General features: G+C 42.8%; 1 protein-coding gene across 1 annotated transcript in view; it reads left to right on the top strand.

Annotated features, from left to right (window-relative positions):
• The window catches only part of LOC115479719 (acyl-CoA dehydrogenase family member 11-like), an 82,988-nt gene that overhangs the window by 1,487 nt on the left and 64,472 nt on the right, over positions 1-17,029 (top strand). Inside the window, exons 2-3 of the mRNA XM_030217860.1 lie at positions 8,998-9,292; positions 11,117-11,349. Coding sequence (XP_030073720.1) covers positions 8,998-9,292; positions 11,117-11,349 — 528 coding nt within the window. The remainder of the gene's footprint in view (positions 1-8,997; positions 9,293-11,116; positions 11,350-17,029) is intronic.

Here is a 17,029-nt window from a genome sequence, read left to right as displayed (position 1 = left end):
TGCAGGTCTTTTTCTGCCATCATCTACTATGTTGTTATGGTTGCTTTGTTTTGAGTGTATGGCGATGACGGCTGTGTGGGAAGGGGAAACTAAGAGTAACCTAATTGGCTGCAACATTTTGATACATAGTAGATTACGGCAGAAAAAAGACCTGCACGGTCCATCCAGTCTGCCCAACAAGATAAACTGATATGTGCTACTTTTTGCATATACCCTACTTTGATTTGTACCTGTGCTGTTCAGGGCACAGACCGTATAAGTCTGCCCAGCACTATCCCCGCCTCTCAACCACCAGCTCTGGCATAGACTAAGTCTGCCCAGCACTATCCCCGCCTCCCAACCACCGGCTCTGGCATAGACCGTATAAGTCTGCCCAGCACTAGCCCCGCCTCCCACCACCGGCTCTTTGATGTCACTTTGTCTCCTGTTTTATCCAACCTCCTTGGGTTAGACCAGTGGTCTATCTCAAGGAGGTTACCCCCCTCCCCCAGCAGACGGGATGACATTAAAAAGTTGAAGCCACTGTGGTTAGACTCTGTTTCCTCTTCCCTGCATCTGTCATCTAGTACACTCAAAACAAAGCAAGCAAACCTATGAACTACTGCATCCTCCTCTTTGTTCTTTATTGTTGGTAGCATTTTTATTTAATCTCACTTATATTTTCAAACATGCTGGCTTGTGCAGCATACGGATGTACACAGAGGAAGTATTGGTTTAATTGGTTAGAGTGCTAATTTACTACTACTACTACTACTTGACATTTCTATAGCGCTACTAGGGTTACGCAGCGCTGTACAATTTAACAAAAAAGGGGGGGGCAGTCCCTGCTCAAAGGAGCTTACAATCTAAAGGACGAAATGACAAGTTGGGGTAGTCTAGATTTCTTGAATAGTGGTTAGGTGCCGAAGGCGACATTGAAGAGATGGGCTTTTAGCAGGGATTTGAAGATGGGCAGGGAAGGGGCCTGGCGTTTGGGCTCAGGGAGATTATTCCAAGCATGGGGTGAGGCGAGGCAGAAAGGGCGGAGCCTGGAGTTGGCTGTGGTGGAGAAGGGTACTGAAAGGAGGGATTTGCCTTGAGAGCGGAGGTTACGGGTAGGAACGTAAGATGAGATGAGGGTAGAGAGGTAGGGAGGGGCTGCAGATCGAGTGCATTTGTAGGTTAGGAGGAGAAGCTTGAACTGTATACGGTACCTGATCGGAAGCCAGTGAAGTGATTTGAGGAGAGGGGAGATGTGAGTATATTTGTCCAGGCGGAAGATAAGACGTGCAGCAGAGTTCTGAACGGACTGAAGAGGGGATAGGTGGCAAAGTGGGAGGCCAGTGAGGAGTAGGTTGCAGTAGTCAAGGCGAGAGGTAATGAGAGAGTGGATGAGAGTTTGGGTGGTGTGCTCAGAGAGGAAAGGGCGAATTTTGCTAATGTTGTAAAGGAAGAAGCGACAGGTCTTGGCTATCTGCTGGATATGCGCAGAGAAGGAGAGGGAGGAGTCGAAGATGACACCAAGGTTGCGGGCAGATGAGACGGGGACAATGAGGGTGTTGTCAACTGAGATAGAGAGTGGAGGGAGAGGAGAAGAGGGTTTGGGTGGGAAGACAATAAGTTCGGTCTTGGCCATGTTCAGCTTCAGGTGGCGGTTGGACATCCAGGCAGCAATGTCGGACAAGCAGGCCGATACTTTGGCCTGGGTTTCCGCAGTGATGTCAGGTGTGGAGAGATAAAGCTGGGTGCCATCAGCATAAAGATGGTACTGGAAACCATGAGATGAGATCAGCGAGCCCAGGGAAGAGGTGTAGATTGAAAAAAGAAGGGGTCCAAGTACAGATCCTTGAGGAACTCCAACAGAGAGCGGGATGGGGGTGGAGGAAGAGCCATGAGAGTGTACTCTGAAGGTGCGGTGGGAGAGATAAGAGGAGAACCAGGAGAGGACAGAGACCTGGAACCCAAAAGAGGACAGTGTGGTGAGAAGTAAGTTGTGATTGACAGTGTCAAAAGCGGCAGATAGGTCGAGGAGGATGAGGATGTTCTACATTTGAAATCATTGTGTCATTTGGAGGGGTTGGCTATAGGGACTCCCTGTATTCGTACAAAGATGTTTCCATCTAGTAAAGGGCCACCAAAACAGACATCATGTTATGAGAATTAGGTACTTAACAATCAGACTTACTATTTATAAAGTAAAATAAAATAAACCCATTAGGTTGAAGTGGGGAGCATTGAACATAATTTTTTCCCTGTGCCTGTATCAAAAGAAAAAGATGGCATGTAGGAAAACTTTCTTATTTTTTGTTTTGTGGAATGCAGTGGTTTATTATAAAAATGCACTTGATTTTTTTTATGACTACTATTTCATAGAAATATATTGAAGAATAAGGTAGGGCCTTTCCTTTTTTTTTTTTTGTAATAATACGGTTTATTCAAGAACAAGCAGCAATGAACACAGGCGGAATGGCAACCAATATTGTCACAATCCCCCCCCGAACCCAGACGGCACTAATCCAAGTGTAACTGAAGAAAGCAATGACATACCCTGTTTCCCCGAAAGTAAGACATCCCCCGAAAATAAGACCTAGTAGAGGTTTTCCTGAATTGGTAGATATAAGGCCTCCCCTGAAAGTAAGACCTAGCAAATTTTTGTTTGAAATCAGGGCCGCCGAGAGCCGGACAAAGCCGTCCCCGGGCCCCCCCTCCACCCACACTCCGTCGCTCCCGGAACTAACCTTAAACGCCTCCTTTCATCTTCACAGCAAGCAGCAGCAGGGCAGGCTACTCCTTCCTTCCGTGTCCCGCCCTCGCCTGATGTAACGTCCACGAGGGCGGGGCACGGAAGGAAGGAGAGGTCTGCCCTGCTGCTGCTTGCTGTGAAGGTGAAAGGAGGCGTTTAAGGTTAGTTCTGGGAGCGACAGAGGGCAGGCAGGCCAACCCCGATGTTTCCCCGGAAAATAAGACAGCCCCTGAAAATAAGACCTAGCGCATTTTTGGGGGCAAAAATTAATATAAGACAGTGTCTTATTTTCGGGGAAACACGGTATTAGGATGGGCCCCGCCAGCAGTGATAGTGTCTCCAGATCATATACAAATGGCCCATAGAGTCTCGATGAAGTGCTGTTAGCTTCAATATAAAATACAAATAGTCCAGCTTAGCTAACAGTTGTGTCCGGGCAGGAATCTCCGACTGTGTCCAAAACATTGCCAAGCAAAGTTGAGCTGCTGTAACTACAGAAGCCATCAATGAGTAGGCAGTATCAGTAAGTCCGATAGAGTGGCCATTTAATAAATACATAGTGACGAAGGGCAAGGCACAGATAGAATATCCTGAAGAAGACAATAAACCGTAGTGCAATACAATTTCACTTTATTACAGGACCACTAAATATGTTCAGACGTGCCCTCAGTACAACCATGTTAGCACTGACCAGAACTGGTGCCAAAAAATCGTTGAGACGAGCCGGGGTATAATACCACCGGAACAGCATATCCCTGCTCTACATAATTGGATACAATGGAAACCTTCAACAATTGTTGATAAATCTCCTGTCATTGCACCTTGTCCTGACAGTCACCCAACGATGTTCATAAATGAGATCAGGAGGGCTGCTATACAGTAAAGTTTTGTACAATCGTGAAATCAAACTCATTCTCACTCCAATCTGAAAAATGTTAAAGAGAGCCTGGTCACCTGGAAAACAGGAAGAACTGACTTCTGCATAAAAGCTCTCACCTGGCAGTATGCAAAATAATCACTCTCCCTTAACCCATATTCATCCCACTAAAAGAACGAATTGCGTTCAAAGTTTGCACCCTGGTCCACAAAATCGTTCATGGGGAAGCCCCGGCCTATATGTCAGACCTCAATCTCCACTACCCTAATTGCAAAGGGCTAAAATATAAATCCACATACGCAACCAGTTTCTCGTACATTTGCACGCAGCTATGGAACGCACTACCGAAGGCCATAAAAACAACACAAGACCTAGCCAGCTTCCGAAGGCTACTGAAAACAGATCTGTTCAAGAAGGCATACCATAAACATCCATCTTAAATACTAAATAATAAGCCTTTACACGACCTAGACCAGTGATGGGCAACCTTTTGAGCTTGGTGTGTCAAAATTCGCCAAAAAACCGAGCATAACTCGGGTGGTGTGTCACTTCGAGAAAAAAACCATAATTTCGTGATATTTATAGTTTAAATAACAAAAATGTATAATTGTAATATATAACTGTATTTAATAAACCAAAAACTAATTATTTAACTTACCTGCTTAGTGACTTCTTTGTTCATCTGTCAGTCGGTTTCTTTTGTTGGTCTTGATATTATTTAACTTTTGTGGGGTGCCGTGAACTAAGATAAGTGAGGGGGAGGGGGAATTCTTTAACTAATCTGCCTATTAGTGATTTTTTTGTTGCTGAATTTCATTGGTTAAATCTTCAATTGAAGGTTGGTATTTTGTACACTTCAAGCCCAAGCAAGCGCTACTAACTTCATCTGTCAATCTGTTTCTTTTGTTGGTTTTGATATTATTTAACGCTGAGAATAAGGGTTCACAAAAGTACGTAGAGGGAAAAATTGTGAGTAAAGCCATTGCTATATTTTTCAGGCTGCTAAAAGTGTCTGGTAATCGGTTCCAGGCACTCCAAATTTCCTGTTCGTAGTGGCACTCCTCTTGATTCTCCAAGCGGCACCTTTCCAGATTCTCAAGCTTTGACCTCAAGTCGACAAACACCTGAGCCTAGATGCTGTCTTGAAATTCTACAAGTTGCATCTCCAAATCATCAATTTGCATCCATTGGAAACCATTTAATTCCAAACTACTGTAGACTACTACATCAGGATACTTAATTATTTTCATGGTCTGTTCTAGGCTTCTAAATTGATTAAATCTATCACTGAACTGGTCAAGTAACGAGTCTAAAACATGCTGGTACTTTATATGGAAGGGTTCCATTTCATTTTGTATAGCTGCACTGGCCTTCTCAAAATACTTTGTTACTCGAGGAAAATACTTATAAGTTTTAGTTTCTACATCTCGCTTGAAAATTTTAAGTTTACTTTCAAAAGCTTTTATGTATCCAAACATAACGTCGATACTTTTGCCAAAACCTTGTAACTTTAAGTTCAGTTAATTAATATGAACAGAGAGATCTGTAAAAAACATCAGGGTGTTGACCCACTTATCATCATTGAGCTGAGGAAAGTTTCCCAGATCCTTATCCTCAAGAAATACCTTAATTTCTTCAAAGCACTCCACAAAGTGCTCAAGAACTTTGCCTCGGCTCAGTTTCATCAAGAGAGATCGAAAAATATTTACAATTACTTATGTCTCTCTTTAATTGATGTTGTACGTTTGTGTTCAGTCTCATTATTCGGTCTTATATGATATTTCTACTGAGTGGTAACTCAGATATTCTCTTAATAATTGCATCTTTATTCTGCATATCGTGAAATAGAACTGGTGCACATCTTAGGAGAGTTTCTTTAATAAATTCTCCCTCACTGAGTGCTTTTCCATGCTGAGCTATGGAGTGAGCAATGCTCAAACTTGCAGATGTTAAATTTGTAGAACCTTTTACAAATTTAAGGGTGGAATTAGATTGGCTCTTATAAAAGTGTAGCTGCCTGGAAATGTATTCCTTCCTTTCATCCTCACTTTTTTTCAAGAGCTGGGAATGATTAGTTTCAAAATGTCTATTTATATTCCACGTTCTGCTTACTACCGTTTCAGTACATAGAACGCAAAATGATCTGCCATTTTTTTCTATAATGCCATACATCTCGGTCCATGTCTCTTGAAAGGGTCGGCTACTGCTACTACCACTTCCTTTGCTTAACCTTGGTTTTTTATTTTTTGGGTTCTCCATCAGGGGGGCAGTGACAGAAGATAGAATTATAGATAGCCTGTTAGCCCTGCAGGCAATTAGGGGTTAACTAGCCTAACTGACCACCTTATGTAAATTAAGATGGCGGCCACTATTTCTAATGGCGGGAAACGGCACCCATAGCACATGCCCTCGCTTCTCCCAGCCTCCCCCTCACCTATCTCAGTAATGATGGTCAATTAGAAATCCACGACACCCCAGAACAGTAGATTGGATGATGGTTGCTGTGGTTATGTGGTTGCTGGTAATGGCGATCACAGGGCCCCCAGAGATGCGTCCCCCACGGCATTCTGCTGCTCTCTGCTCCGCCGGCCGGAAGTGAGGTCAAAGATCCCCTAATGGCCGTGCAGGAGCCGGGGCAGAGGGAGCAGCAGGGAGGGAACGAGCGGCGGACTCGGAGCCAATAGGAGCGCACACGGCACCCCCCCAGCGGGTAAACATGCACGGGGGGGGGGGGGGGAGGTCGCGCTGCACCTGGGGGGGAGGGGGCGCATCGGCGATCCGCCCCGGGTGTCAGCAAGGAATGCCGCTGCTTCTCTGTATGCGGCCACATGCGGCCACGTGTCACCGAAAATGGCTACGCGTGTCATAGGTTCGCCATCAGGGACCTAGACATAACTGAAATCTTTCACTGAACTGGTTAACCTTTGCCATTAATGAACAAGCACTACCACTTTAATCTTTATGTAGAATAGGATCTCTCCATAGTCGATGACCTAATGTATGTTACAATCCAATTTATTACTCAGGAACCTTCGTTCATTACCATAATATATTCTTCCTTACCATGTATACATGCACATGATATATATCTATACCATGATCTATTCCATGTATGCTATGTTCCAATTATGTTACCATGTATGTATGCACCTTAATGCAATACCATTTGTAATTCTGTTACCCGGAAATGGCAACCGCCATTACGGCAAATGTAAGCCACATTGAGCCTGCAAATTGGTGGGAAAATGTGGGATACAAATGCTACAAATAAATAAAGCAGAGAATGGTATAAATGACCCCTGAAGTCAAAGCTAACCCAAAACAAAGACCATTCCCAGTCCACCTCTGAAACACTTTAGGGGTATGTTTACTAAGGTGTGTTAGCGTTTTTAACGCGCCTGTAATGGTGGCGCAAACCCCGGAGCATGTTGTATTGGAGCGTTATAAAAATAGCACTGCTGTGGAAACAGTGCTAAACGGACCGCAGTCTACAAGGCAAGAGCACAGGAGGCCCCATAAGATGCGCCCCGGGAATGCCAAAGGCATCCAAGGAAAAAAATGCAATAGTATATCTACTACTACTACTTATCACTTCTATAGTGCTACAAGGCATATGCAGCGCTGTACACCATACATAAAAAGACAGTCTCTGCTCAAAGAGCTCACAATCTAAATAGGACAGACAAACAGACAACAACTAAGAGGTAAGGGAATTAAGGAGGTGGGGGGGTAAAAGGGGTACAGGGCAAGTGAGAGGTGATTAGGAATCAAAAGCAGCGTTAAAGAGGTGGGCTTTTAGCCTGTTCTGGCAACAGACCTTGTTCCAACCACACCCAAAGTTTATGGGGGAAAGCCACCCACTCAAAAAGAGTAGTGAGCTGAGCTGCCCAATAGTAAGACAAAATGTCGGGAACTTCCATACCCCCTTTCTCCCGAGCAAGATACATCTGATTTCTGCGAATCCTAGGGTGTGCGCCGCCAGATATAAGCAAATACTTTCCTTTGAAGTTGCAGCTCGGAGCTGGCGTAGGGTTTGTCGCAGACAGCGACTCAATATTTGGCTCGCTGGACGCTGATCATTGGGGATGAATTAGTTAAGCTCTGGTTAGCATGCTGCTTGCACTAAGAGCCCTCGAGCACATTGTTTCACGCGCTCGAGGGCTCTGATCATGGGGTGGTAGCAAACGCCGGCGCTAGTATGGCGCTAACAGCCTCTAGTGCCGGCCTTTGCTTTTGATCATCTGCCTGTGAAAGCACTGGACTAATCAGATCTTCGGCTCTGCCCCTGAGTGATGTAATCTGAAGGGAGGTTTTATCCCGTAAACTCATGTGGAGTCAGAAGGTGTGTGTGTGTTGGGGGGGGGGGGGAGGGTGGACATTTACCTCTGGACAGTAGTCATGTTACTCTGCACAACAGTCTCACTGCTCCTTCAGCCCCCACCTGCTTAGGAGGGACTGTTTTTTTGTTTGCAGACATCTGCAATTAGTCGTAAGCAGTTTCACCCTCATTGCAGACAGTGAAAATCACAAGTTTTGTGTCCTGGGGGTGGGGGGTTGCTTACCTCTGAATATTGTCTGCCAAAGGTAAGCCTTTGTGTTCATTCCCCCCCCCCCCTCCTTGTTACAGAGGAGTCCCGGACTTCTGCTTTTGTCTAATTCTGTTCCATTTTTGTATACAATTGGTTAAACCACAGTCATTTTTCAATAGCCAGGCAAATGGTATCCTTTCCTTTGGCTTTGTTCATAATTCATATCAAAATGGCATCTGTTCACAGTTACCTTCTGTTGTCCACAGGCCTGATAACACCACAGCTAGCTTCTTTGTCCCCTAAAGCCCCAAAGAGGTGGACATTGTGACCCTTATTACAATCCCAGTAACTCAAAAACAGTGGTGCATACATTTATTTCTGACTGGAAAACTGTAATGACAATGCTAACAAAATTATGTAAGCCACATTGAGCCTGCAAATAGGTGGGAAAATGTGGGATACAAATGCAATAAATAAATAAATATAAACCAGGGTTAAAGCCCACTTTTTAAGAGGAAATCCATAAATTATAGGAAAAAGATTTATAGACAGTTGTTTTCATTTGTTTTGAAATGGCACAGAACAGCCTGCTGTGTTGCATTTTGTTTATGTCATGTCAAAATTAATGAACATTGCTAGTGACAAAACCAATGTTCGACATATGAAGGAAAGGCCTGTGAGGTCTCAAAAGTTCACGAACTGCACTTTGAAAAGATATTGATTTTCTCCAGGAGTTGTCTGGCTATTAGAATGCTACATATTTGTAAGGAAAGACGAGGTAGAAAATCTCATACTGTAAATGTCATATAAAATAACCATAACTCTGTAAAAAACAAAAATCAACCCTATGTTGTATTGCATCTTTTTAGATTTAGGTCTCCGTATTTCCTGCAGAGGACGTACAGTCTCTACAGTAGAGGCCCAAAGCCCTGTGGATGCCTGCAGCAGTATCAGTCACCATGTTATATGGCTACAGTCAGTGGTATGGGTGCAACACTGGCTGAGGAAACAGAGAAACCAGACAAAGCCATTTTGGAGGAGCTAAAAGTGCCTTTTTCCAGGACCTCTGTGGGGACATTTTTTCAAGATCGCCCAAAGCTTGGAAACCAGTATTTGGAGGATGCCTTTCTCCAGGGATATCTAAAAAGGCACTTGCCCCCTAAGGTCTGTTGTACGTTTTTTTGTGTGTGAACATGTAACATCTTAACAGTCTGTCTTTGGAGTTGAAACGGAGTGCCTGTGTATTGTATAATGTGCGTATCAATCTCGGTTTTAGTGCTCAAGGTCAGAATTTGCAGTGAGTATAAGTATAAATATGGAGAATTAGTATCCATAAATTATTTCAGATTGGATGGGAGGAATTAAAATTCTGATTTGTTTTAATATACATCCTGTATTGCTTGGGGAAAATAAGGCGCATAGCTGATGATCTCTGCATAGTCGGTTAGCTTTTAGGGCCTATTTACTAAGTTCAGTCAGTACACAGTTAGGGCCCCTTTTACTAAGCTGTAATAGGTTCTACGTGTGCCCAACGTGCGCCAAAATGAACTTACCGCCCGACTACCGCGTGCCTGTTGTGGTAATTTAATTTTTGGCGCACATCCACTACGTGCGTCTGAAAAATATTTTTTTTATTTGCGGACGCGCGCAGGTCCTTACTGCGCAGATTCCTTACCGCTAGGTCTATGGCTGGCAGTAAGGTCAGATATCCAAAATGGACGTGCGTCAACTTTGATTTTGCCGCACGTCCATTTTTGGAAAAAAATTTTTAAAGGCATTTTTGGTACGTGCGCTGAAAAATATTTCTGCGCGCACCCAAAACCCGCGCCTACACTATCGTTGAAAAAAGGAACAGTAGCCACAGGAGAAGTGGCATGTTTAAGTTTTTTGGACACTATTTTTGTTTACTAGCAAGATTGAAAAACTGAAAGAAACATTATATCACCATTTGAGCTGAAGTCTATGTATGCAGCTTACTCCATTCGGACAGCACTCCAAAGCTAAGTACCATTTTTGTATAATATTGAATAAATCATCAACAGATATATGGGCAGGAAGGTAGGGTAGTGCTATGATGGATGTGATGGTGTTATGACTAAACAGCTGCTCATAGCTCAACTCAAACACCTATTTCTGAGCACTATTTATAAATTAAAAATTTTTAACTGGTATGTCATACCTCTTAGTAACAAGAAGTGAGTTACTTAGCATTCAGATAGAATGAATTTACGCAATATAGCAGGTTTCTTTTTTACAATGTATTGAAGGACACCCTAAGAAACCACCCGCACATAAATCCCCAGATTACCTAGATGTTGTATAATTTAATCAGTTCTATATGGGAGCAAAATCTAGCATCTACAGGATGGGCTAGAACCCCAGTATAATCCTGCACCTTAAGTTCTGCAGACACCCAGTGTTTACATAAATTTCTTTTTTTAACAGTGACTTCAGTAAGAGCATTACAAACTTCTTTCATAGCAAGGCACATTGTGAAGTCAGAAAAAACCCTTCCAAGAAGAAACTCAAGAGCCTTCCATAACGCACTAAATTATAACTCCCAACAGCAACAATGCTATCCATGAAAAGGCAGCATTGCAAATATAACAGAGAACTGGAACAGCAGCACCTCCTACTGAAAAAAACAAAACAAGCTGGACATATGTCAGCTGTGCTGAAATGTTTGTCTAACAAGGGTATAAAAATTTTGATTGAAAACTGGTTGTAACTTTCTGTAACCACAGAAAAGACCAGTTATCCACAGCATGACACACATTTTGGCCAACATCTGGAGCAAATGAGGTTCAATGGAAAGAGTACTGTTTGAAGGCCTAGAAACCAACTCTGTAGGTGCTGAACACCTCTAATATTAAGAAAGCTGCTTTATTGTGTCCAGGGAGGAGTAATTTACATTGTGTTTGGCACCTCCAGTCATTCAGAAACGTTGGTGCCTTTGTCGAAAGGATATTTACTAATTGTACTTTTCAGGTGTTTGAAGAGGTAAACCAGCAACTGGAGAGGTTTGGAGCTCGTGTGGCAGATGAGATTGACTGTTTGGGACGTGAATGTGAGTTAAACCCACCACAGTTGCAGCAGTATGATGCTTGGGGCCAGCGAGTTGACCGAATTATCACCTGCCCAGCTTGGAAGAAGATGAAGGAAATTTCTGTAGAAGAAGGGCTTATTGCTGAAGCCTATGAGAGGAAATACCGTAACTGGAGGTATTGTAATAATTGGTGAAAGTAAAGCACGTTTGGCAGTACTGAGACATTATTTTACAGCATTCTTGAAGTATTCTTTATTAACTGCTGAAGTATAGACATATCATGACACGTGCTATACCATGTAAGTGCACAACATATACTTTCAGCCAATCAGCTAGCCTTCAAGTTAGAATGCTTTCCATAATTCAAAAAAAATATTGAGAGAACAAATTCAACATTCTAAGTCCGATCACTATCAGATTTTAATGTATGCACATAGCGAGATTATATAGCACGAAAAATAGGTGTTGAACATATACAATGTTGTTCAAAGTAGCAAGTCAAAGTACTTGTAAAAGTAAAATAATGTATATTTTAATACTTAAGTAAAAAGTACAGTGAAGAACACATTAAAAAATTTACTTAAGTGCCTAATGTACTTTTTGAGTAAAAAGTAAAAGTACTGCAACTACTGCGGGGGGGGGGGGGGGGGGGGGGGGGAACGCTTATGAGCAAAAAAACAAGATGGCTGCATAGAGCTTGAGCTGCGCTTCCCAAAGGAAATTTTTCATTCATCATAGCATTGGAGCCTGATATTTCTTGTAAAACTTCATCATGGCATCTTCTAAACAAAGCATAAGAATTACTGTCGCAATCTCAATTCCAGGGTTTCAAACGATCCAAACAAGAACCGCCATCTCCCTGCAAAAGCAAGGTAGACCCTCGGGATGAGGTCTCATTACAAATGCTCCTACAGGAGCTTCTTCAAGCTAAAGACCTGATCAAAGATAATAGAGAGACACTTTGTGAACAACTCGTGCAGCCCGCCTTGATCAATCGGTAAAGCATTTGAATGCTCATGATATTTAATTACAAGCGATTCCTAAGCTTTCCAAAAAATTAAAACATTAGACAGATATCTGGAAGATCTTAATAATAGATCTCAGAGGAACAATATAAAAATCTTGGGTTTACTGGAAAAATGCGAAGGTAATGATATTTTTCACTCCTTAACTACATGGATTCTGAAAGTTCTTCACACTTCCTTTACACCATCTTTGGAGTTCAGGAGGGTGCACAGGATGCCATCTTTCGTCCTGAGAAGGCGGGACACAGGGAGGGAAGGAGGGAAGTTCGAAGGGAAGCGATCAGCTGTTGCCTGTGTCCCGCCCTCGTAGAACTTACGTCAGACGAGGGTGGGCCAGGGAAGGAAGGAAAGAGGCCTGAAGGAAAGTGATCAGCTGTTCCTGCTGCAGCGCCTTCATACAGAGGTGAGAGGCGCTGTGAGGGCCCGAACTGGTGGTGGGTGGAGGGGGGGGAGCGGCGGCGGCGGCGACCTCGGGAGGCGGGGCCCCGGGCCGTGGAGGATGGCGGGGAGGCCGGGGCTGTGGGAAGATCTGATTTCTATGCAGGGGGGAGCGGCGGCCTCGGGGGGGGGGTGCGAAGGACATCCATAAAGGGGAGGGGGAGCGGCGGAGGAAGGGAAAAAAATTGTTTTCTCTTTCAAATGATTTAAAAGAAAGCTAAGTGCTCTGCTCTTCTGAGCACTTGTTGGACGTTTTATTTTTTTTTCCCCTTTCTGATCCCCTCACAGCAGCCCCAACGAGAGATGCAGACCTCCCGTTAGGTTTGCCACGGTAAGGGGATCGGAAAACGGTAGTGCATCTCATTATTATAGTTTGCAACGGCAGTGCATCTTATTATAATAGTTTGCATTCCATTTTCGTTAGCTGCTAACGTGACAGGAAAATGCCCTTTAGTGCATGTCCTGGTTTACTACTTGTACGTTAAACTGGCTAGAACCAGTTTAAAACCCACGTTAAAGGCTCTTTTTTTTTTTTAGTGCATCTTGCCCTGAGTGGAATAAGGATAGTTACAAAAGGATAGTACAAGGTCTAAAGGACTACTACTACTATTATTTAGCATTTCTATAGTGCTACAAAGCGTATGCAGCGCTGCACAAACATAGAAGAAAGACAGTCCCTGCTCAAAGAGCTTACAATCTAATAGACAAAAATAAAGCAAGCAAATCAATTAATATGGGGGAGTGGTTTCAAGTCAAAAGCAGTGTTAAAGAGGTGGGTTTTCAATCTAGATTTAAAGATGGTCAAGGACAGAGTCTCATCCTTGAAGGAGGTTAACACTGTGTGTATACTTACAAGAGACACAGAGGTAGGGGAGTATCAGGAGTCAGGGCAGCATACTGTGTTAGCTTCTGTTCCCCAACCTGGGAACAGTGTCTCTGAGCCCAGCTTGTGATAGCAGCCTCATTAATTTGCCTCCTGTGCAGATTGACATCCTGCCGGGGCTGGAATGCTCTAATGTAATGGCATTTTTAGCCACCCCCATGGACACTTGCTCTTCCTTCAATCTTTTTTAATTTGTGGAATAAATTTAAAGATTTTGAGCTCTGCATAGATCAATTGTTAAATATCTGGGTGAAATTCCTAATACTCTCATCAGTTAAACATTTTTGGAAACAATTTAAGTGCTCATAAGAAAAAATTCTGTGGAGTCATTATAAGTAGTCCCTGTGGATTGGGAAGTTTACCAAAGAACCACTATGAGCATTATTTAGAAAGTATTACTGTATCATACCCTTAGGGTCCTGTTTACAAAAGTGTGCTAGCGTTCGTTAGCGCGCACTAAAAATTATCACGCGCTGTGTAGGCACCTATAGGAATATTGTGGTCACCTACACAGTTAGCACACGCTGACAAACGCTAGCGCACCTTTGTAAACAGGGCCCAAAGTTTTTAGAGTCCTCTTCGTATCTTTATGTCCACTCACTTGCATTTCTAACCAAAGGTATGTCGCACATCAGAATCATTTGTGCTTCCTTTTTTGGTGCCGGTTGTTTACCTTTATAACTTACTTTGAACACATACATTCCCTTCTTTGTTGTCTGATGAAATTTTAACGGCCCTACTTTTTAATTTTTCATTTATTATTGTATAGCTTCAACAGATCTCTTTGGCAGAACTTATTATCAAGTGTTAAGGCCTGATATATTTTGTAAGGCTTGAGAATTAATCTTGTTTTAAGAATTCATCCATTAGTCTAATGTGGTTTACTCTTGCAACTAAAATCACATGCGACCAATTAGTTCATCAGTTTTTTTAATGTATGCATATAGATTTTAATAAACTCTAGCATGTCATCACCGTGGAAAGCAGACTGTGGAATACCACAGTGATCACCACTATCACCAATCCTCTTCAACCTAATGATGACCCCACTAGCCAAGTCCTAATACACCCTAGGTCTTGACCCTTTCGTATATGCAGATGATGTCATAATATACATGCCGTATAAATCCAAACTTACTGAAATCACCAACGAAATCAAACTCAGCTTAAACAGCATGGACTCATGGGCAAATGCATTTCAACTAAAACGCAATAAAGAAAAAACACATTGTCTCATCCTCTCATCCCAACACAGCGCGGACAACCCCACAACTATCAACACCCCAGACTACACTCTTCCTATCTCAACAGCCTGAAAATCCTTGGCGTTACAATAGACTGTAACTTAACGCTAGAGAGCCTGGCATCCACAACAAAGAAAATGTTCCACTCAATATGGAAACTCAAACGCTTGAAACAATTCTTCCCGTGGGAAACATTTCGCGACCTGGTACAATCAATGGTACTAAGCCACTTAGACTACTGCAATGGAATTTTATGTGGGATTCAAAGAGCAGACCTTAAAGAAGCTTCAGACCGCTCAGAACACGGCAGCTAGGCTTATATTTGGAAAAACGCGATTTGAAAGCGCAAAACCCCTCTGCGAAAAACTACACTGGCTCCCAATCAAAGAACACATTGCCTTCAAAATCTGCACCCTGGTTCACAGAATTATCTACGGTGAAACCCCTGGACACGACAGACTTGATCGACTTACCAACTAGAAACACATCATAATCAACACGAGCATACCTAAATCTGCACTACCCAAGCTGCAAAGGCCTCAAATACAAATCAACTTACGCATCCAGTTTTCCCTACATAAGCACTCAACTGTGGAACACATTACCAAAAGCCTTGAAAACAACGCACGACCACCTAAACTTCCGGAAATCACTAAAAACTAACCTAGTGGAGGAGTGGCCTAGTGGTTAGGGTGATGGACTTTGGTCTTGGGGAACTGAGGAACTGAGTTTAATTCCCACTTCAGGCACAGGCAGCTCCTTGTGACTCTGGGCAAGTCACTTAACCCTCCATTGCCCCAGGTACAAATAAGTACCTGTATACAATATGTAAGCCACATTGAGCCTGCCATGAGTGGGAAAGCGCAGGGTACAAATGTAACAAAAAAAAAAAGGCATACCTTGCCGATCCAACCTAAATGCCTGATCTCTGCGACACAACAAAACTAAAGTACGTAATGGACATAACTCAATTCTTCTGTTGTACAATTCCCTAATTATGGCTGTGCCACATGAACTTTATCTTACCACAACATCACTTTCTATTTGTTCTCACCGGAGTCGGCAAACGCCTCTCCGGTACTATGTAAGCCACATTGAGCCTACAAATAGGTGGGAAAATGTGGGATACAAATGTAATACAAACCAAAGGGAAAAGAGCTCTGCTCAATTTGACAAAATTCCAACAAAAATAGCAGAACAATTTATGCAATTGCAAGAAAATGAATTAATCATGGAAGAAGGAGAGGACCTCAGACTGGTGACAGCTTAATCTTAACTAATAAGATTATTTATTTAGTCACCATATTTCAATCATAGGTCCCTACCAACCTCCTCCCTAGGTGTTCACGCACACTCTTAGTGTATAAATATAGTACAAAAAATAGTACAAAAAAATAGCCATAACGAAGAGCAAAGCTACTTAGCTTATTGCAGCTTGAAATGTGGGCCTCCCCAACTGTCCCGTTTCGCCAGATGAGGCTTCGTCAGGGGAAGGATGCCCAACTGCAAAGCACTGCTCAATTAAAGATGGCCAAGTCCCAGCATTCAATCAATACAGCAGGACTGGGTCTTCGTCAGGGGAAGGACCCCCAACTGCAAAGCACTGCTCAATTAAAGATGGCCAAGTCCCAGCATTCAATCAATACATCAGGACGTTCATTTCTTGCCATTATTTATTTTCTGTAAATGCTTTTTTTGTCATAATCTTTTTCTATACACCTTTTAGCTTATAGTCACTGCAGATGTTTATATTTATATGTTGATCATTGAAAGAATAAACAATAAGATCCTGCGCACATGTGATGGATTGGAGCTGGAATGCCCTGTAAAGTCTGCTTGATCATTCAAGGTTTTTACTGTTCTGTGCATTGTAACTCTGGTAACAGTTAATACAGGAGTTTCCATTTCCCACAGTAAAGTGGGATTCTTGAACCAATGTTGCGGGGAAAAAGGTCTCGATGGGCAGGACCCAACAGAAGACAGGAGGACTTGAGTAGATGAACAGGCAATTGCATGGCAAATCACAGATGTTGTATGAAATGGCAACAAGTGTATAGACACATCCAGTTGAATTGTCGACGGCACATCCTACAATTAAAGAGAAAACAAGGAGTGTCACAACAGCAGCAATAACAAAGAACCCAATAAAGCAGCTCTCAAAATTGTCACAACAGTTCGAATGTAAAATCCATCAATAACGAGTAGAGCATGCTAACCAATTCCCACTCTATTATGTGATCATCACACAATCCTCCATGCAGGAAT

This window comes from Microcaecilia unicolor, chromosome 11, assembly GCF_901765095.1.
Source record: "Microcaecilia unicolor chromosome 11, aMicUni1.1, whole genome shotgun sequence".
In the NCBI taxonomy this organism is placed as follows: domain Eukaryota; kingdom Metazoa; phylum Chordata; class Amphibia; order Gymnophiona; family Siphonopidae; genus Microcaecilia; species Microcaecilia unicolor.
The sequence above is the reverse complement of the archived record's forward strand: the minus strand, read 5'-3'. Positions and strand labels throughout refer to the sequence as shown.